Here is a 20,652-nt window from a genome sequence, read left to right as displayed (position 1 = left end):
AATGTGCTGAAAAATTTCTCTACTTGGATTCCAGAAAGGAATATAGTGGGAAGAAATAACAGCATTACATCCACTCCTCGTTTAGAGGCAACCTCATTTAGTGACTGTTTGCAAATACGACAGTAATTTTAAAAAATCATTTTCTGACCAATGTGTGCAATTACAACCAAATTTTGTGTGCCCAAAAACAATGCACACCAGAGTAAGAGTAAGCCTGGTGTTGCTGCACAAGAGAACTTTATCTGAATGAGACAGCAGCAACCAGTGATCTTTGCAGCGTTTCTCTCTCTCTTTCTCAGTCACGTGTTCACTTAGCAGTCATTTCGCTTCTGATCTAGGGAAAGGATTGTGGTCGCTAAACAAGGAGTGGGAATATTCAAGTGGCTGACACTGAGAGATCTCATATTTTAGACATTTCTTTTTATAACATCTTTCATGGGATGCTATATTCTGCCAGTAGTTGTCACATTCCAATGTCTTCTAACTCTCATTAGCACTCATTCTAATACTTTACACTGGCCAATATAGAAATAATTTTGCAGCTGGGGCCACAGACACCAACATTACTGTTGCATAATAGTTTCTCCAGGCAGTTTATTACCTGACCATATGATTATGTTAAGAAAACTAATGCCATTTGCTTTTGAGAATTCTCCCCAAGAGACCAAGTTTAAGTATTACACCACTGACTATGAAATCCACCTGTACTGACTTGGAGTTAAGTAGCAGAGACATGTGCATTTGTGAAAAACCAATCCATTTTGCTGTGAGCTTCACCCATGAAAATTTCTGCTCTCCAAATTTTAAATAAAGTATCTGGACATAAATTTGCTTATCAGCTTAGAGGCAATTGTAGTTAGATTTACCTTTGCAAATGTACAAAATGCCTTCCCCCCCCCCTTTTTTTTTTTTTTTAAACAATCTCCTGTGTGCTTGTAAACTCTGGAAAGACTGCCCCTACCTTGCAGCAGTTTCTAAAATGACCATGTAGAAAGAGAGCCATGTTAGTCTACATTGGCAAAATCAGAAAGAGCCTGAGGACATTTTATTCAAAGTTCTAAACTTTCATGACCTGCAGTTCACTTCATCAGATGCATAGAGTGGCTAGACTGATGTAGGATTTAAACTGGGGTGAGATGGGGCAGGGGGAGGAAGCGAGGGGAAGACAGATTGCTTATGTAGATGCAGGCTACATGTGAAACAGATTAGCAGTACCTTATCAATTAACAATTGTAATGTTTAAAAACTATGTTTGTTGAGATTCTCTGAGATTGCCTGGAACCTTTTGATGTAGGCGAGTTCAACGCCTCTCTCTGTTATGGAGTTAAAGTTCCATTTTTCCAAAATAGTTGTTTTGAGGTCTGCTACGCAGTGTCCTGAAAGACTGAAATGCTCTGCTACTACTTTATCCTTATTTTGAGTTCTGATGTTAAATTTGTGTCCATTAATTCTTTTGTGCAAAGTTTGTCCCATTTGTCTTACATAGAATCCAAAGGGCCATTGCTGGTAAATGATGGCATACATCACATCAGAGGAAGAGCATGTGAAGGCACCTCTGATCTTGTGTGTGTATTTGTTGGGGCCTGTGATGGTGCTATTGGTATAGATATGGGGACCAAGTAGAAGCCTGGGTTTGTTACAGGGTCTGGTTTCCATATTAGCATCATTGTCCTGTTGTTTGTTGCATAGGCCCCTCTGGATTCTAGGTAGGGCAAATGGGAAAAGTTTGTCAGAAACGATGCTACCAGACTCCTCCTAATAGAATGACCATGCACCTCAGAATGTGCTGCAAGTAGACCATGCCCTCTACTGTGCTTCACACTCTGTGATGAGTACACAAGACATTTTGTTGTGAAATGGAAAGAAATAAAAAAGCAAAAGCGGTGGCTTTCTTGCTCATTTTCAGAAATGAGATCAGATTTCCTTCTGGGTAAGAGCAAACAGGGTTTCGTCCCCGCTACCTTCCATCCTGCCATAGTTACATTGGCAGAAGAAGCCTACATCTGAACCCAGCAGGATCTGTGACAAAATCTTTTTATATCCTTAAATAATAACTATGAAGAGACAATAAAATATCTATGCCTAAAATATGATTGTGAGACAGCATTAGTATTAATATTTTTAGCAAAATAGAATTGACAATTGGGTACTGTAATGTTGTATCCTGTTTCAAGTAGTAAAATTGTTATAAAAATTATTCTTTCCATAGCTTTATGCTACCTGACATAAATATAAACCCAGGGTTTAGACTATGGTTAAGTTCAACACCAGATACTTCTTTACCCATACCTATCTTGAGAAGAGGGCTAAAGGTAAGATTATTTCAAATAATCCGAGAAATTATTCAGTACTTTTTATAATTACTAATTCAGAGCATTCTTTTTCCAAGGCAAAAGAAAAGCAGCTACTATGAGCTGGGCAACTGTAACTAAGTTAACTGATAATGTAAAGACAAATAAGTAACCAAACACTTGTTGCTTTAAGTGGAATTGGGTGTCTGTGCCTGACCCAAAATTGCATCCACATGGAGGAAAATTAATTGATTTTAGCAAACTTAGTGTAGAGAGTAAAGAAGGTGACCTAGTCAGAGATATGCAGGAACTGTTGCCAAAGCTAAGGGAGCTAAAGCATTTTTAAAGTCCAGATGAGAGAGCATTCAGAAGCAGCTCTCTCCCTAATTCACTGAACTATAAGAAGGAGGACAATCAACAAGATTCTGCTATTATAGCCCATCTCAATAAAAGTTCTTTTAGCCTTCCTGTAGAGTTGATTTCCTGATATGGTCTACCAAGTGGGGCTGCCACTTTCTTACACTGATATATGTGATATATGTTTATGATTACACTATGATTCATATATATATATTGCTATGTGTTTGTTTGTTTTACTGATAAATTCCCTGCAGAATTTTTATTCATTAACTGTTTACTTATTTCCCCAAGATAGTAATAGAGACTCCACAAGGCCTAAAAGGAACACTGCTTCAAACTTTTGGATTAGGTGACACTGGTATAGTAACAGAAGCTATATTTAATAAGACCAACTGTGGGCCATCATGGAAAACACTGTTATTTAGCCTATGTTTCTTCAATGCTGTCATTCATGAAAGAAAGAAATATGGAGTTTTGGGCTGGAACATTCCATATGAATTTAACTCTTCAGATCTAGAGGCAAGAGAAAATGTCACATAAAATTATATTTGCAAGTTAAAATGTATTTTTGCTGAATCTATGTTACGACTGATGCTCTTTCAACTGACTCTCCTGTTACTATATTCAAATGTTTTTTTCTAATGAATTCACATTAGCTTATCCTGATTAACTTTTCTTTTCCTATTTAATATACCTTGTATTTAACTTTGAATCATGAGGTTGGAGGCAGGATCTTTGTTATTTTTAGTTTTGTAATTAGGAGAATTATATAGAATTATAAAAATAATTGTAACAATGATTACAAGGCTGTCACTACCCGCCACAATGCCATAGATATGGAAATCACATTCTAGATATGTGTGATACATAGGTTATCTTCTCTGACACAGATGTAGCCCCGCACACACACTTTTTTTTACATTTATTTGATAGATTTATATCCTGGCATTTATATCCAGCATTTTTTCCCCCAATAACAGCAACTCTATGAAGTAGTGGGACTGAGAACAAATGACTACCCAAAGTCACCCAGTGACCTCCCATGGATTTATAGGGGATGGACTTATATCTGGGTCTAGTTCAACCCCCGGCTCCATTTTTTCCAAGGAGTATACTCATTTGGGTGTGCATGCTCACATGTGTAAATGGATTCAAATGTGAAGTTGATAAGAAAAGTTATGAATTAAGCTTAAAAGGAAGATTATGGTGATGAGTCAAAATATCTAAAGCTGACTTTTGGGTAAAACTTAATTATAGGCTGGTGTGATTGAATTTGATTGAATCCTTCCGAGAGCCAGCCCCCCACAAAGTGAAAATATTTCTAATATGCAGATATAACAGGAATTGTGAGTACAGCAAGTTATACATAAAACAGAATCACAGAGTCATCTAGTCCATCCCCTGCACATTGCAGGTTCACTACCCCATCCCTGATAGGTGACTATCCAGCCTATGTTTGAAAAGGCTGTGAAAGGGAGGAAGCCACTCCATGCAGTAACCTATTCCATTGATTGACAGTTCTTACTGTCAAGAAGTTTTTCCTCATGTCTAATCTGTATCTACAATCTTGAAGTTTCATTCCATAGTTCTAGTCTTACCCTCTGGAGCAAGTTAGAATAAGTCTGAACCCCCTACAATGTGACAGCCCTTCAGATATTTGAAGACAGCTATCACATCCCCTCTCAACCTTCTCTTCTGCAAGCTAAACATACCTAACTCTTTTAATTATACCTCGTAGGACTTGGTTTCCAGTCTTTTCACCATCTTGATAGCCATTCTCTGGACTTGCTCTTTTTTAAATGGGGGTGTGCAAAACTGAGTGCAATGCTGCAAGTGAGGCCTGACCAAAGCAGAGTACAGTGAGACAATTACTTCCTGTGATCTCAACTCTGTGCTCCTTTAGATGCTCTTTAGGATTCTGTTGGCCTTCTTTGTGGCTGCATTATACTGTTGGGACATGTTCAGCTTGTGATCCACTAGTACACGCAAGTCCTTCTCACTCTTGTGAGCACTCTGTGCTGCTCTTCAGCTAGATTTTCCCATTCTGTACATGTTTCTTTCATTTTTCTTACCTAGATGCATGACTTTACATTTCTCCCTGTTAAATTTCAATGTATTTGTTTTTGCCCACTATTCTAGCCTTTTTGCATTTTTTCCCCTCTCTTCCCAAGTATTAGCTGCCCCTCCTACCTTGATATCATCTGCAGATTTGGTAAGCATTTCCTCAATTCCCTCATCCATATCATTTACAAAAATGTTGAACAGCACTGGGCCCAGGACAGAGCCCTGTGGCACCCCCATTGAAGATGTCTCTCCAGGTAGATTTAATACCACAAATACCCATTAAGTACAATCCTTGAGCCAAGTGTGGATCCACCTAACTGTTGAGTAGTCAAACCCATATTTGATCATTTTGTTAATAAGGATACTATGGGAGGCTTTGTCAAAAGCCTTCCTGAAGTCAAGATATACCATGTCTACAGCATTTCCCCAATCAACCAGGTTAGTAACACTATCATAAAGTAAGATCAAGTTAGTCTGGCATGATTTGTTCAGTATAACAAATGGCTCCTTTTAATTAATGAATTCTTATCTAAGTGCTTGAGATATGCTGCCCGATAATCTGCTCTTCTTTTTGGAAGGGCAAGTCTAGTCATACTTAATACACTTTGATTTTTTTTCCCTGTTTAAATATCACACTCTCATTTTTACTTATTAATTGCTTTGGAAGCATTACTAAGTTTCAAAAATGATTTCTCAGAGCATCCAAGAAAGTTTTGTGCAAGAGCCATAAATCCAAAGCCCTATTCAACTTATTCAACAAATTATAGATTCTTTGAATTCCAAACCTTGCCTCCAGGTTTTAAAAAATGATCTTTTCTAATGGTAACATTTTATTTTCCAGATTTCTATCAAAATACTGGAGATGCTTCTTGAGAAGCACCAAAAGATTCCTTGGACAGCATTGCATTATTTGACTGGAGAAGTAACATATGGAGGCCATGTAACTGATAATTGGGATCATCGATGTTTGCTTACTATTTTGGATAATTTTTATAATCCTTCTGTATTGCAAGAACATTTTGTTTATACTGCTGATGAGGTATGAGAACTATTTTTCATTATTTTGCTGTTTTAATAACCAGAATTTAAAACTCTGGGTTTACAGAATTTACAAGGGTGGGTTTACTCTGAAGGAGAAAAGGTTAAAGAGAGTCGTGAAAGTAATCTTCAAAAATTTGTATTATTTATTTGATTTATCCTGCATTTATTTTTTGTCAACTCAGGGCAGTGTAAAATGCCCCCACCTCCTATTTTTCCACAAACATAACCTTGTGAGGTGGGTTGAGCTAAGAGAGTGACTGGCCCAAAGTAACCCAGCTGACTTTCATGCCTAAGGAAGAACTAGAACTTACAGTCTCCTGGTCCAGTGTCTTAGCTACTACATCAAACGGACTCTTGTTTGTAGAGTAGCTGTGCAGAGGACAAATCAAAAGTAGACATTGGGAAGATACAATTTTCAGCTAAACATCATAAGAAACCTCCCGGAAGTCTGAATTTTTCAACAGTGGAATATTGTGTTTCAGGAGAGGAGGGCTCTTTGAATAAAATTAAAAAGAGGCTGAATTTGCAGCTTCCCTGAATATTGGCTTGGAATAAAAATCTCCAAAGCATTTTTGAGTTCAGTGATTCCATCTATAGTTTTAGTCTGGCCATATCAGTAACCCATGATTCTAAGCAACACGTGTAAAAAGGTGCAGAGCTTGCGTTACAGTGGTGTGATGCTGATTTCATCATCTCCCACCCAACCCCAGATTGTTTTCACATAGTGAAAAAGATCATATTTATTTGTAACTCTGTTTTTTAAGTAGTCATCTATGACTTAACACACCCACAAACACAGAGTCAGAATCATGTAAACCCTCACATAGAGGCTTATACTAGTTTTAATGGAGGTAAATAATAGTAAATCCTTGGGATGGGCGCAGTGGAAGGAGCATCATCTGGAGTTGCCAACATGCAGCTCAATTCTACAGTATTCAGGGAAAGTCTGTGCAGGTGAGGGAAAGTTGTATTTGTGAATGAAAAGATGACCATTCAAAGAATAAAGTTGTAGATAAGCAACATGTGCTTTCTAAGCCCACGCTTTATCTCTTCCTACTTTATTACCTTCTGCTTTTAAACTCATCCACAACTCACTGTTAAAAAGCAGGGCATCTGCAGGAAGGGTAAAAAAAGACAAGATGGTGAGCTCAACATGACTGAAGCCCTGCCCCTTTTGAATATGAATCATACATATCACACACATGTTAAAAAGGAGTGGGGCTTCAATTGTGCAATTGCACCCACCATCTTGAATTTTTTTTTCCCCTCCTTTGTGGATGCCTCTGTTAGAAATAATGGTACAGTACTAGCAACAGTACCAATAGAGGCGAATATGTGTAGCTCAGGGTTGAACTGTGGAGTTCTTGGGGTTCTCTTAGCTTGGTTCTTTTCTTGCAAACTTTTCATTACCCGGCTAGGTAACATCTTCAGTGCTAAAATGGGCTGGGGTTTGCTCTCTATTTATGTGCTGTGGCCTGCCTTGCCAGTGCTGGTAAGGGTGGGGGTTTTGTTTTGCTCCTCTGGTAGTTCCTTGATTAGCATATGTTTACTGCTTGATTGTGTGCCTGGTGGTAACCTTTGCTTATCTGGGTGATGATTGCTGGTGAGGCGATCTTCTGGTCTTTTGTCTCTTTTGAATAGTGTGTAGATGCTGTTTATATGTCTGTTAATTGCTGCCTTGTCTGAATACCAAGCTTCCAAGAATTCTCTTCCATTTTTGGATTTAGCTTGGTCTAAAATGCTGACAGTTTCCCAGTTAAAACTATGGTTCAGTCTGTCCATGTGTTGTGAGATTAAGGAGTTTTCATCATGTCTTCTGACTGCTAGTTGGTGCTCGTGGATGCACTCTGCCAGTCTTCTGCCTGTCACCTCACCAGCAATCATCACACTCAAGCAGTAAACATATGCTAATCAAGGAACTATCAGAGGAGCAAAACAAAACCCCCAACCCCACCAGCACTGGCAAGGCATGCCACAGTATATAAATAGAGAGCAAACCCCATCCCATTTTAGCACTGAAGATGTTACCTAGCTGGGTAATGAAATGTTTGCAAGAAAAGAACCAAGCTCAGAGAACCCCAAGGACTCCAAACTAGCAACAGTATTATATACATCTCAGATATTTGGTCCCAGCAGTTTTTCCTATGATTTTGGAGACCTCTAAGTAGATCTACATATACTTTACTCACAAAACGTATGACACATACTCCAGCCATCCTACTAATGCTCTTTATTTTTTTCCCTCTGAGTGCTTTTATCCTGACTGCTTTGATCTTTGGGGAAATCATGGCATTTGTGTATTTTAAGGGTGTCATGTTAGCAGTTGAAGAAGCATGCTAGTTATGTAAGCAAGAAAGTTCAGTCTGATAAATTTTCTACAGGCACTATAAACAGATTAAGAGATTGTGCTGTAGAATAGATTGGGTTCTTCAATATAATTGGATTGTAAAACTGACTCGAAAACTGATGACCTGGCAAAGGCACAGTAAGAAAAACTTTTCTTCCCCAAAATTTTCTTTTAACTATAGCAGTCGCACAGGAATGAAGTATCAAAAACTTGCAGGTAGAAAACTTGAATTTAAAAATATTGCAACTGATCTTGCAATTGCTGCTGTTTGCCATCAGAAACCCACAGCCTTTGTAACTTGTTCTACTTCCTCTGCAGTTAAGTGATGCTTGATACTTCCACTCAGCCACCCAGCTCATCTTCTTACCCTGGGCTGCAGTCTCACACTGTCATGTGCATATCCTCATTGCTGCTTGGTACAGTTCTGCTGGATGAGAAAGAAAGAAGAATGAAAGACTCAGTGTGTAAAAAAATTGACACTCCAGCCAGCACCCCATTCCCATTCCCATTTCCTCAGTGCAGTTGCTTTCACATACATGTATACATACATATGTTCTTAGCTATACCTATCACACAATTCTCTTTCAGGGTAAGCAATATTATGCAAAGTACAGAAAGTAAAAGTAAGCAAAAGAAAGGCAAGAAATATGAGGAAAGGAGAGTAAATATAACTAAATATAGTTTATGCCAATTCAATTCACTATACCTCTGCATACTTTTCTAGCTTTGTAAACTGGTCTTGCTTCCACCACATCCATATGCCAATTCATACATTGCCTTTTGTTCTTCAAATATCTCATCTCATCAGCTCCATCTAACCACCACTTTCTCAGTCTTTCTCTTTCTCTCAACCAATTCACTGATAGAAGGGAAATCCCAGGAACCACAAAGCAGGAGATGAAGTGAGAGGTCTTACCAATCTGAAACCACACTGCCTCAAATATCCAAAGGAAACATTTCAAAACTATATTGACATCATTTCCTCTGAACCCTCAGCCAAGCTTCTAATGAATACTCTGCAAATGTTGTTTTAAACAAGCAAGCCAGAGATACAATTATTATTTTCTCTGATGGATTGTATGTTCTCATTTTCTGAGCATGCTCTGCCTACAGCAATACTGAAGACCAAATATGATCAGTAATGTGTAATCTACTCTCATTTCTCTAATCTCTAGGCTTGAAGGATTTATTTATTTATTTATTTATTTAATTTGTACACTGACTCCCAACAACTCTGGGTAGTTTGCAAGTAAAAATACAGGAAAAAAAATACATAAAAAGGACCAAAAGATGGCCAAAAAAACCCAACCCAGCATCACTCACTCCTCAAAAGGGGTTTCACCCATCCTAGCCAAATACCTGGGCAAAGAGCAGACCTTCAAGATCCTCCAAAACACCAGCAGGGTGAGGCCACCCAGATCTCTGGGGGAACCGCATACCAGAGGGAAGGTGCTGTAACAGAGAAGGCATGTTTCTGGGGTCCCAATAGCTGCCATTGTTTAATCAAAGGAAACCGGAGTGTACCAGAGGTAATCTCAGAGGGTCTGAGAGTTCTGCCCTCTTACAGCATCCAGTTCAGGAAGACAAGCAGGAAGAATCCACTCTCTTCCTTATATAAGCATGGGATTGCTCTTCAGTGAACAAATTCATATCCTGCCTTTCTCACTTAGAAAGGAAGGCCAGATACTGTTGATGCTGAGCTAGTCTTGCAAGAGCCTACGCCTATTGGATTAGCTTCTGCTCTATTTTGACAATGCCTTGTCTTGCTTTCTTAATAGGAAAGAATGAGGTTTGTTGAAATGTAACTATTGCTGAAGCTTTACTCATGTGACATCTTTCTACCTCAAAAGGGAAAGATAAGTGGAAAGATGTGGATAGCAAAAAGTGGGGAGGAGGGATTTATAGGAAGAGCCAATTTTGGATTAGGCCAATGGTGTCAGGTTTAGCCCAAGGAACTCCAAGAGACAATGCAAAATCAGTTCAGCTATGTATATTAGCTACAACCTCTAGCAAGAATCTTCCCAGACTGAAACCCCAGCTCCCAAGCCAGCCAGCCACAACACTGTGAATTCCTCAGGGAGGTGCCAGCCTCATCCTCTTGTAGTTCCCACGCTCTTTTGGTGAACTAAGAAAACGCTTATCTCCCTGACCATGGCCTTCATAATTCCATTCCATCACAAATGGGCTGACTATTAGAAAAACCTGGTCAATGTAGTTGAAGCTGATAATAAAAACTACTATTTCTTCTAGAATCCTTTGCCTTCTAAAATTCAAATCTCCTGAGGACTATGGAATATCAAAAGTAGCATTCAGAAAAATACCTGACCTTAAATTATGAGCCTATTCGTTAGCTATGAGCAGATTTGCATTCTTGAATACAATGGAACCTCGAGTTACGAATTTAATCCGTTCCGTGACTCTGGTTGCAACTCGAATTGGTTGCAACACGAGGCAAATTTTCCCATAAGGTTAAATGTAATTACCATTAATCCATTCCAGCGTCCGCGGACCATGCGTCAGGGGCGGAAAAACAGCTGCGGACCACGCATCAGGGCGGAAAAACAGCCGCGGACCACGCGGCAGGGCGGAAAAACGGCCGCGGACCATGCGGCAGGGGGGGAAAACGGCCGCGGACCATGCGGCAGGGGCGGAAAAATGGCCGCGGACCACGCGGCAGAGCGGAAAAACGGCCGCAGACCACGTGGAATGGGTGGAAAATGGCCGCGGACCACGTGGCACGGGCAAAAAAATGACCGCGGATCCAGTTCGTAACTCGAGGTGGTTCGCAACACGAGGTAAATTTTTGGGGCCGGAGCTGGTCGTATCTCGAAAAATTCGTAAAGAGGGGCGTTCGTAACTAGAGGTACCACTGTATATCTGATCACTTTTCAATATTAATTTGAAGTGAATAAGTGGAAAGAGGATTGCACTATTAAAATAATCTAAGCAACTTATAGAGGAAAAATATATGTTGAGTATATGTTGTATTTGAATGACCAAAGAAAATAAAGCATTCAACAATAATTTTTCAGGTGTATGGACCGATATCTGAATTAGATAGTTTAAAAGACTGCAGAGCCTATCTACGATCTCTTCCAGAAATGGATTCACCAGAACCTTTTGGAATGCATCATTGTGCTGAAAGAGTATATTTAAAAGCTCAGGCACAATTATTTATTGATTCAATTGTCAGTACCCAGCCAGCATACTGCACAGACACTATCAGGTTATTATTTGAAGTTTTCTTCTTCCTCCTCCTCCTCCTCCTCCTTCTAGAATACACCCACAGTCTGGAACAATTAATAGTTGCTTAAAGCCTAAGGTATCCATATATATCTACATATGTGTCATAGGACATACAAAAACTGTTGTTGAACATTTTTGGACCTTCAGAGCAACGGGAACCATCTGCTTTACAGTACTGTGGGGAATAAATGTTTGTTTTCCAACTGCTAACAGCAGTGGGAAACTACCACATTAAATAAGTTTGCTGGCAGGAAGGAAAACAATTTCTGGTAATGGGGAAAAGCAGACAGAACCAGTAGCTGCACACCCCATGATCTGCAACAGAATCCTAGAAAAGAAAGGGTGAAAAGTTTCCTTTCTCCCAATGACCTTTTGGGGAATAAGTATAATGCATGAGTATGGAGATTTTGTAGGTATGATCCCATCAAATGTAAAACTTAAGGGTCATGTTTGGGTGTTTGTAGATAAGTGTGTGTGCATGAAAGAGAGATGGAGGGGAGATAGAATGTCCACATGTTGGCCATCAGTTAAATGTGATTGTTTGCATTTGATTATGTACATCAAAGTAGGAAAGATTGTATTTTCATTCATAAAATTCAGTTGGGTTTGTCTGCATTCAGAATGTTATATTACTCAAATTGTGGATATGTGCTGTGACATATATACCAAGTAAACAAATCCACGAAGGTAGTCTAACAATGTCTCTTTAACAGAAAAAACAATGAGGATATATAAATAGTGGGATATTAACTTGGTTACTTCCCATAGATAATTTTAAATCTACTTTTGGTTTCCCCATTCTTTTAGTGGTAGAAAGAGTCAGGATGAAATAGTACTGGAAATAGCATCCGATATTCTAATAACACTACCATTGACTGTAGAGACTATGGAAGAGGCATCTGCAAATACATATGAGTCTAGAGAAAAGGTGACACTTAGAAGCTTCATGTCTGGACCAGTTTGGGCTGCACTTGTGAAAGCTACAGAAGGTCAGAACTGCATTTCATATAATTTTCATATCATGTCATCATTTGTCTAGATAGAGAGAAAATGATAGCTTGCTGTGTATATATACTTATATAATAATTATACATTTACACAGAGAGAGACAGACAGACACACACTTTGTGTTCATGCATGCATGTGTATGTATAATTACCAGCCCAAATCAATCCACTGCAGAATGAAGGCTTCTTTATTGAAGGTTATAGATCATAATCTACCTTGCAGGTCCAGCCACAATGCAGGTTGTTAGATAGATACCCACACTGGACCAGCATATAGATTAAGGTCCACAACAACGAGGCCTTCATTTTACAGTGGATTGTTTTCGGTAGCTAATAATAGTAAATATACATATATGTCCATGTGTGTGTATTTGCACATTTGTGTCCTTGTATCCTATTAACAATTATTACAATAATGAGGAATAAAACAACAAATAGCATCAATAAATAGTAATTAAAATATAATGTTTGTTGAAACACTATGCCTACAGTGGCGAACTTATAATTCTCTGGATATTGCTGATCTACAACGTCCAGCATCCTTCACCTTTCCCCAAATTGCTCGGACTGTTTGGATTTGTAATTCAGCTATATCTGGAGACCCTAAGTTCTCCATGCTTGTGCGCCCTCCTACCCTGGCAGCAGCTAACCCCAGCCCAGCCATACTTGCACTGCACCACAGCAGTCACTTACCTGCCCGCCGGCCTCCTTGCAAGCCATCCGGGACTTGCAACTTCCTGCCGGCTTCCCCATTGACTTTGCTTGTTGGAAGCCAGCAGGAAGTCACAAGGAGGTCCTTGCTTAACAACCCATGATCCTCACTTAACGACAGCAATGGGGACTGCTGGGATTGTCGTCACTAACTGATGCGGTCACATGATGTTGCGCTTTACGACCGCATCACTTAGCAACAGAAATTCCAGCCCCAATTACCATAGTTAACTGAGGACTACCTGTAGTGTCCCAAATTTCAGCTTTATACAACCCCTTGCTCTACTTAACAGGAGGGTCTGTCATGATGTAAAGATTTAAAGGCACAAGAGTTATTTCTCCTATTGATAAAAGGAAGAGCAATTACTAAAACAATGACCAGATATAGACTGCCCTGCATCCACCCATGAAGCAAGCCTCCTCTACATTGGAAAGGCAGGAGAAAATGGGTAATTTTGCTGCCATAGATTGCCTGTCTACAGATGTTTTATCTGAAAGTAGCATGTTTGCTGGGATTCCTACACTGTGAACTTAGCCTTGCTAATAACCAGTTCTCTCTCTCTCTCTCTCTTTCTCTCTTTTTCTTTCGCCATAGGTTTTTATTCTTTTACCAGTTCACCTTTGCTAGCTGTCTTGCGCCAGGAGATTGACCAATGTAATAATTTACTGTATATAATAATTAAGTCATTACATGAACTTCAACAAGGACTCAAAGGAGAGATTATCTTCACTTCAAGATTAGAAGAGCTTTATAATTCAATATTGAAAGGGAAAGTAGCTGATCTGTGGGAGGTATGTGAACAGTCTCTTATTTTACTTTGGAATAATAATAATGATAATAATAATAATAATAATAATAATAATAATAATAATAGTTTATTAAACTTGTATGTCGCCTGATTCTCAATGACTCTGGGCAGCTCACAACAGTCAAACAAAGGAATTACAATAAAATCAATAAAATATAAAGGATAAAGGATAAAGGTAAAAGATAGCAAGCACGATGAAGCATAGAAATACAAAAAAGGAATTACAAAATTACAAATACAAAATATTTTTATGTTTATCTGTTTTTTTGGAGTGAATGGATTTGAATTTATACTTCAAATTACTGTATATATTTCATTGTTTTTGGCTAGACTTCTTACTTTCTGTTTATGTGAAATAGATTCTGTAGAATATGTTTTCTATAACAGTAGATAACAAGAATTTTAAGAAAACGCCTCCAAAAATATACATGAGATCTAGTAAATTATATATAATTACTATGGATATATTATTGCAGATCAAAAGAATAATGTATATGTTGAAATATTCATGTAGATATCTGAATTCTAATGTATTTAATGTAGGAAATTTGTACGCTTTTGGGGAAGATGGGGAGTGTCTAACTGACTCTTATCTCAAAATGCATAAGCAGAATTAGATCTAGTTGGAACATGGATGAGAGACCACTAGGAAAACTCAAGACCATGAGCTAGATTGCTAAATTGATAAAAAACATCCTGGAAGAAAATAACAGCAAGTGGCTTTTGTTTTGCTGCTAAAAAACAACACAAATATGATCATCCGGTCACCTACTAGTTTTGCGTTATTCACAGAAGATGTTAAGTTTCCTTAAAAATTCAACTTTTAGATACAGCTCAGCAAAGGATAAAATAATTTATTAAATGTAGATGCTGCCCAACTCCCAGTGACTCTGGGCGGTTTACAATTGTTAAAACATTTAAAGACAATGAACAATATAAAAAAACACAAAAACAGCACAAGACAAAATAACAATTATGGCAAATAAACAAACAAACCCAGAGGGGAACAGAAAGGAAGAAAGGAGCATCTATTGTCCCCTCCAAAGGCCTGGGTGAAGAGGCAAGTCTTTAAGGCCCTTCAAAATACCACTAGGGTGGAAGCCGTTCGAATTTCAGGGGGGAGTCTCATTCCAGAGGGCAGGAGCTGCTATAGAGAAGATGCACTACCAGGGTCCAAATAGGTTCCATTGTTTAATTAATGGAACCCAGAGCACACCAACCCTGCAAGATCAAACCAGTCACGCAGATACTATGGGAGACAGGCAGTACCTCAAGTGACCAGGTCCTATGCGATGTAGGGCTTTATAGGTAGCAACCAGCACCTTGAATTGCACCCAGAAGCAAACTGGCAACCAGTGCAGCTTGCAAAGCAGAGGTATTATGTGGGCATACTCAGGCATGCCCATCACTGCCTGCACCACTGCATTGTGGACCAGCTGAAGCTTCCAGGTGGTCTTCAAGAGCAGCCCCATGTAGAGCACATTGCAGTAGTCAAGCCATGAGGTGACCAGGGCATGAGTGACTGTCTGAAGAGCCCCCTGAACTAGGAAAGGGCACAATTGGTGCACTAGATGAAGCTGGGCAAAAGCCTCCCTAGCCACAGCTATCACCTGTTCATTGAGCAGGAACTGTGAGTTCAGGAAGACCCTCAAATTGCGCACCATCCTTGAAAGGGGAAGTGCAATTCCATCCAAGTCAAAGTTGGAATATCTCCAGATCTGAGCAGTCCAAACACCCACAACCACCTGATCTTGTAGGATTGAGTCGGAGATGGTTCCTCCCCATCCAAACCCACACAGCCTCCAGGCACTGGGACAGAACCTTGACAGCCTCACTTGGCTGGCCCAGAGTCAAAAGATATAAATGGGTATCATCAGTATACTGATGATACCAAACCCAAAACTGGCTAGATGGCCTCACCCAGCAGTTTCATGTAGAAGTTGAAAAGGAGGGGAGAGAGAATAGAATCCTTGTAACAACCTGACACTCACATCTCCCAATTCCAGTAACTCTCCTTGCAACCAGTCATGGTTCAGAAGAAAGTTCATTTATTAAAAATAAGTGTACAGTTCCAAAGCATTGCTAAGACTGAGCCCACATGCACCAAAAATTGCTTTTACCTTTTTTTCCCCCCTTCTCCTCCCCTTCACCCCCCTAACTCCCCATTCTTCTCACATTCTCCCGTTGGTACAACCTTGAGCATTCCACCGTCTCTGATAAGAGCCCATCTGCCTCTGACGGTCAGTTCCTCCATCCATCTTTCCATAACCTTCCAGCCCCCCCCGCCCCATGTCTTTTTAATGGCAGAACCAAAGCAAGCAAAAAGCCAGCAATTCGCGTGATTAAATATTTGCGAGGATTCTGACATGCTGCCCCTTCAGAAAAAAGATTCATTCAGATGCGGTGTAATCTTCAGTCTGAAAAAGAAAAAGAGAAAACCATATAGATACAAAGTTATAATCCAATGTTACTTAGGCTTGTTTGGGTAAGCATGGTAAAACTTTTTGATTAAGTCTGGAGCCTTCACATGTTTCTTGTTCACCCACTCCGCTAGAGATCTAGGAAAATGCTTCCATTGAACTAAGAACTGCAACCCCCCCCCCCATGTTTCCAACTGTTCAAAATTTCTTTCACTTCGAAATGTTGCTCTTCCTCAACCATAATGGGTTTGGGTGTCAGTTGTGTGGGGTGCCATTGAGAAGATTCTTTGCAGGGTTTTAGCAAATCGCAGTGGAAAATGGGATGAGTCCTTTTGAACGTGGGAGGCATCTGCAACTAGACAGAAACAGGGTTGATCACCTTTTCGATCACAAATGGCCCAAAAAATTTTGGCCCTAGTTTTTTCGAAGGTTGTAAGGATTTTAAATGCCTGGTAGACAAAAGGACTTTGTCACCAACTTTCCAGTCCTTTTCCAGAGTTCTTTTGCAGTCTGCAAATTTCTTGTACTTTGCTCTCGCCTCCTCCAGTGCTGCAGTAATATTAGGCCACACTTGAGTCATTTGTTGGATCCACTCATCAGCTGAACTGACCTGAATGGTCTCCTGAGGTAGCTCTGGGATTGGCACAAAGTCTTGCCCCGTAGCTATTTTAAAAGGAGTAAGCCCAGTACTTTGATGCATTGCGTTACTGTGAGCGACCTCTGCAAAGGGCAAGAGATCAGCCCAATTGTCTTGTTAGTAGTTGATAAACTTCTCAAATACTGTTCTAACACAGAGTTCAATCGTTCCAAAGTCCCGTCTGTCTGGGGGTGGTGACTCGAACTCAGTGCCTGGGATGCACCAATCAGCTTTAGGAATGCTCTCCAAAACTTTGCAGTGAACTGGACCCCGCGATCGCTGATCACTCTTTCTGGGGCCCCATGAGCTCAGTAGACATGCTGTATAAACAACTTAGCCAGTTTAGTGGCTGATGGAATGGAGGGGCAGGCCACAAAATGAGCCTGCTTGGAGAATAGGTCGGTGACTACCAAGATAACTGTCTTTTTGTTACTTTCAGGCAAGTCCACAATAAAGTCCATGGCAATTTGCTTCCAAGGTCTGTCTGGGGTTGCCACCGGCTGCAGAAGCTCCATCGGCTTTCCTTCCCTCTTTTTTGCCATGGCACACATGGGGCAGGTAGCAACATAGTCCCCCACATCTTTCCTCATTGTTGGCCACCAAAACTGGTGCCTCAGTAAATGCAGAGTTTTCACAAATCCAAAATGCCTAGCTGTTTTGCTGTCATGGCCTCTTTGTAGGACCCACTGACGTGCTTCAGCAGGTATGTGCAGTTTGTCTTGCCACCACCATGCCCCTTGCTTATTCACCAAAAAGCTTTTATTCTTTTTAAACCAGTCATCCTCTGATATTTGGCTGTTCAGTTTCCCCAACAATTCCCCCTCTGGTAGTTCTCCAGCCTTCCTACTCTGCACTCTGGTAACGACCCTCAAGCCCAGTTGGATGCATGGAATGACAGGCATGATCACTTCCTCCCATTTGCTGTTGTGTTGGGGCAATCTGGACAGAGCATCTTCCAGAAAGTTCTTTCCCCAGGAATGTACTTTAGGGAGAAGTTAAACTGGTGGAAATACTGAGCCCACCTCATTTGCTTTGGGGACAATTTCCTTGGGGCAGTCAAGTCTTCTACGTTTTTGTGATCAGCCCAGATTTCGAATGGGTGGGGCAATCCCTCCAACAGGTGCCTCCAGCAAACTAATGCCCAGCATACTGCAAACACCTCTTTCTCCCACACCAGCTAGCGCCTCTCCATCTCTGAGAACTTCCGCGAAATGTAGGCACACGGATATAGCTCCCCTGATTCCACTTTCTGCAACAGGACAGCCCCCACTGCCATATCGGAAGCATCTGGCTGAATGACAAATGGCTTATCCAGGTCGGGGTGTTGGCCGTGAACAAGTGCTTTAATGCCTCAACCAGGCTAGCGGAGCCCCAGGTTTTGAGGCTTTTGCTTTATCCTTGCCCTTAGTTTTTAATAAGTCTGTGAGCGGGAGTGCCACCTGTACGGAGTTTGGAATGAACTGCTGGTAAAAATTAGCGAAGCCTAGGAAACTTTGAAGCTGCCACTGCGTCTTGGGCACCGCCCAGCCAATGATGTCCCTCACCTTGGCCGGGTCCATCTCAATCCGCAGATGCAAAATCCAAAACCTAACTCCCCATGTCTTTTTAATGGCAGAACCAAAGCAAGCAAAAAGCCAGCAATTAGCGTGATTAAATATTTCCAAGAATTCTGACATCCTGCAGCACCCCACATGTGAGAGGCCTAGGGGACAATCTCTCCCCGCCAACCAACTCCAACTGGAACTGGTCTTGAAGAAAGGAAGAGAGCCACCGTAAGATGGTGCCCCCAATCCCCAACCCATAGAGCCAGCTCAGGAGGATACCATGGTCAATGGTAGTGAAAGTCACCAAGAAATCAAAGAACACAAGGATGGATGTACCACCACCATCCCAACTCTGCCACAGGTCATCAATCAAAGTGGAATATCTCTTATTTAGGCTGAGTTGTGAGAGACTACCATCACTCCCTTGTCATAGTCAGATCATTCTCTGGTTGTCCTAGAATTCTCTGGGGCTGCTCCCCACCACAGGGAGACTGAACCTATTTGATTGGTCTGCCCCAGGTGACTAATGAACTCCACTGGGTTTCAGAGGGAGCTTGGGGTTGTTCCTGAAGGTTTGGTGCATAGCCTGATTGAAGTTTTGGTTACTGCCTGGAATGAAGGCTCAGCAGGAGCCTTTGCAGCCTCTCTCTTTTTGGGGTTCCCAGAGCTCCCCTTTGTTTATAGATGAGCTGAAGGAGCTGAAACAGGAAAAGAGTCACCTAGAGCACCACTGGAGAACACCATGGAGTAGACCCAACCAAGCACAAGTTACGAACATTGTTAAGGCCTGCTTTATGTCTGTGGATAGCCATGCAGCAGCCTTGTTCAAGGTAACATGGACCTTCTGGGGAGGGCTGCTCCAGAGGTTCACTTGCAGGGTCATTGTGAGGAATATGCTAGGCATCTGTTGAATAAAGTTGCTTGGAGTCACTCCAAGTTGGACTCAAGCCTTGAGGCAGGTCCCATGGAGGTGACTGAGGCCCAGTCTAGCTTTAGTTATCTGGAAGGAGTTTGAACTTGTTATTTCTAATGAAGTGGCCGGTCTGTTACCTTGGCCACAGTAAGTGATGCCTTGACCACCCTCTCACGGTGCCTGGAGGTTGTAGGGATCTGGACGGGGAACAACGAGCTTCAGTTGAACCCTGGTAAGACAGAGTGGCTGTGGGTTGATGGTTCCTCTGTATCTGGGACTTTGTCATCTTTGGTGCTGGATGGGGTAGCACTGCCCCAGACAGACCCAGTGCATTATCTGGAGGTCCTCCTGGATTCATGGCTCCTGCTCAAAGAGCAGGTGGCAGCCATGGCCAGGAGGGCCTTTGCACAACTTCGGGTTGTGCACCAGTTACGCCCTTTCCTGGATCAGAATGCCCTTCAATTGGTCACTCATGCCCTTGTTATCTCCCAGAGAGACTACTGCAATGTGCTCTACATGGGGCTACCCTTGAAGAGTATCCGGAAGCTTTAGCTGGTCCAGAATGCAGCCACACGAGCTATTTTTGCGGCCCAAAGAAGGACCCACATAACACTGTTGCTCCTTGAGCTGCATTGGGTACCGGCTTGCTTCTGGGTCCAATTCAAGGTGTCGATTATTGCCTTTAAAGCCCTACATGGCATGGGACCAGGTTACTTGAGGGACCGTCTCTTCCCCACGACTTCAACCCATCCCACCCAATCACACAGAGAGGCATCCTCTGGACCCCCTCGGCAAAAGAACTCTGATTAGCAGGGTCCAGAAGGCAGGCCTTCTCTGCTGTAGCCCCCACCCTTTGGAATATCTTGCCCCTGGAGGTGAGATTGGCTCCCTCACTCCTGGCCTTTTGGAGGGATCTGAAGACCTGGCTCTGCCATCTGGCCTCGGGTGGGGAGGGAAGTCATCAAGTGTGGGGTTGGCTAGCCCCTTAGAGGCCTGGCATTGCTGCCCTGAACCATCAGCCTCCTGGACTTTTTCCTTCATCTTTTATAACTGTGTATATAGGCTTTTCATTGTATATTTATTTATTGTTTTTAATGAATTGTGAGCTGCCCAGAGTCCCCCATTGGGGGAAGATGGGCAGGGACTAAATAAATAAATAAATAAATAAATAATAGATCCATGTCCCTCCTGGCTGATGAAGGCTTTCTGGGAGGTGACATGCAGTTGGGTTCTAACAGCGGTGAATTCTTCCTTGAGAGAGG

General features: G+C 41.4%; 1 protein-coding gene across 1 annotated transcript in view; it reads left to right on the top strand.

The window, feature by feature from the left end:
- DNAH14 (dynein axonemal heavy chain 14) overlaps window positions 1–20,652 on the top strand; it is a 216,070-nt gene that overhangs the window by 182,253 nt on the left and 13,165 nt on the right. The window contains 6 exon segments of the mRNA XM_088132171.1: window positions 2,210–2,312; window positions 2,943–3,170; window positions 5,557–5,754; window positions 11,136–11,329; window positions 12,157–12,338; window positions 13,663–13,859. Coding sequence (XP_087988297.1) covers window positions 2,210–2,312; window positions 2,943–3,170; window positions 5,557–5,754; window positions 11,136–11,329; window positions 12,157–12,338; window positions 13,663–13,859 — 1,102 coding nt within the window.

This window comes from Python bivittatus, unplaced genomic scaffold, assembly GCF_059951505.1.
Source record: "Python bivittatus isolate LINGU-HERP-01145 unplaced genomic scaffold, Pbiv_v1 ctg000020_np1212, whole genome shotgun sequence".
In the NCBI taxonomy this organism is placed as follows: domain Eukaryota; kingdom Metazoa; phylum Chordata; class Lepidosauria; order Squamata; family Pythonidae; genus Python; species Python bivittatus.
Note: the sequence above shows the minus strand (reverse complement) of the source record. Positions and strands in the feature narration are given on the sequence as shown.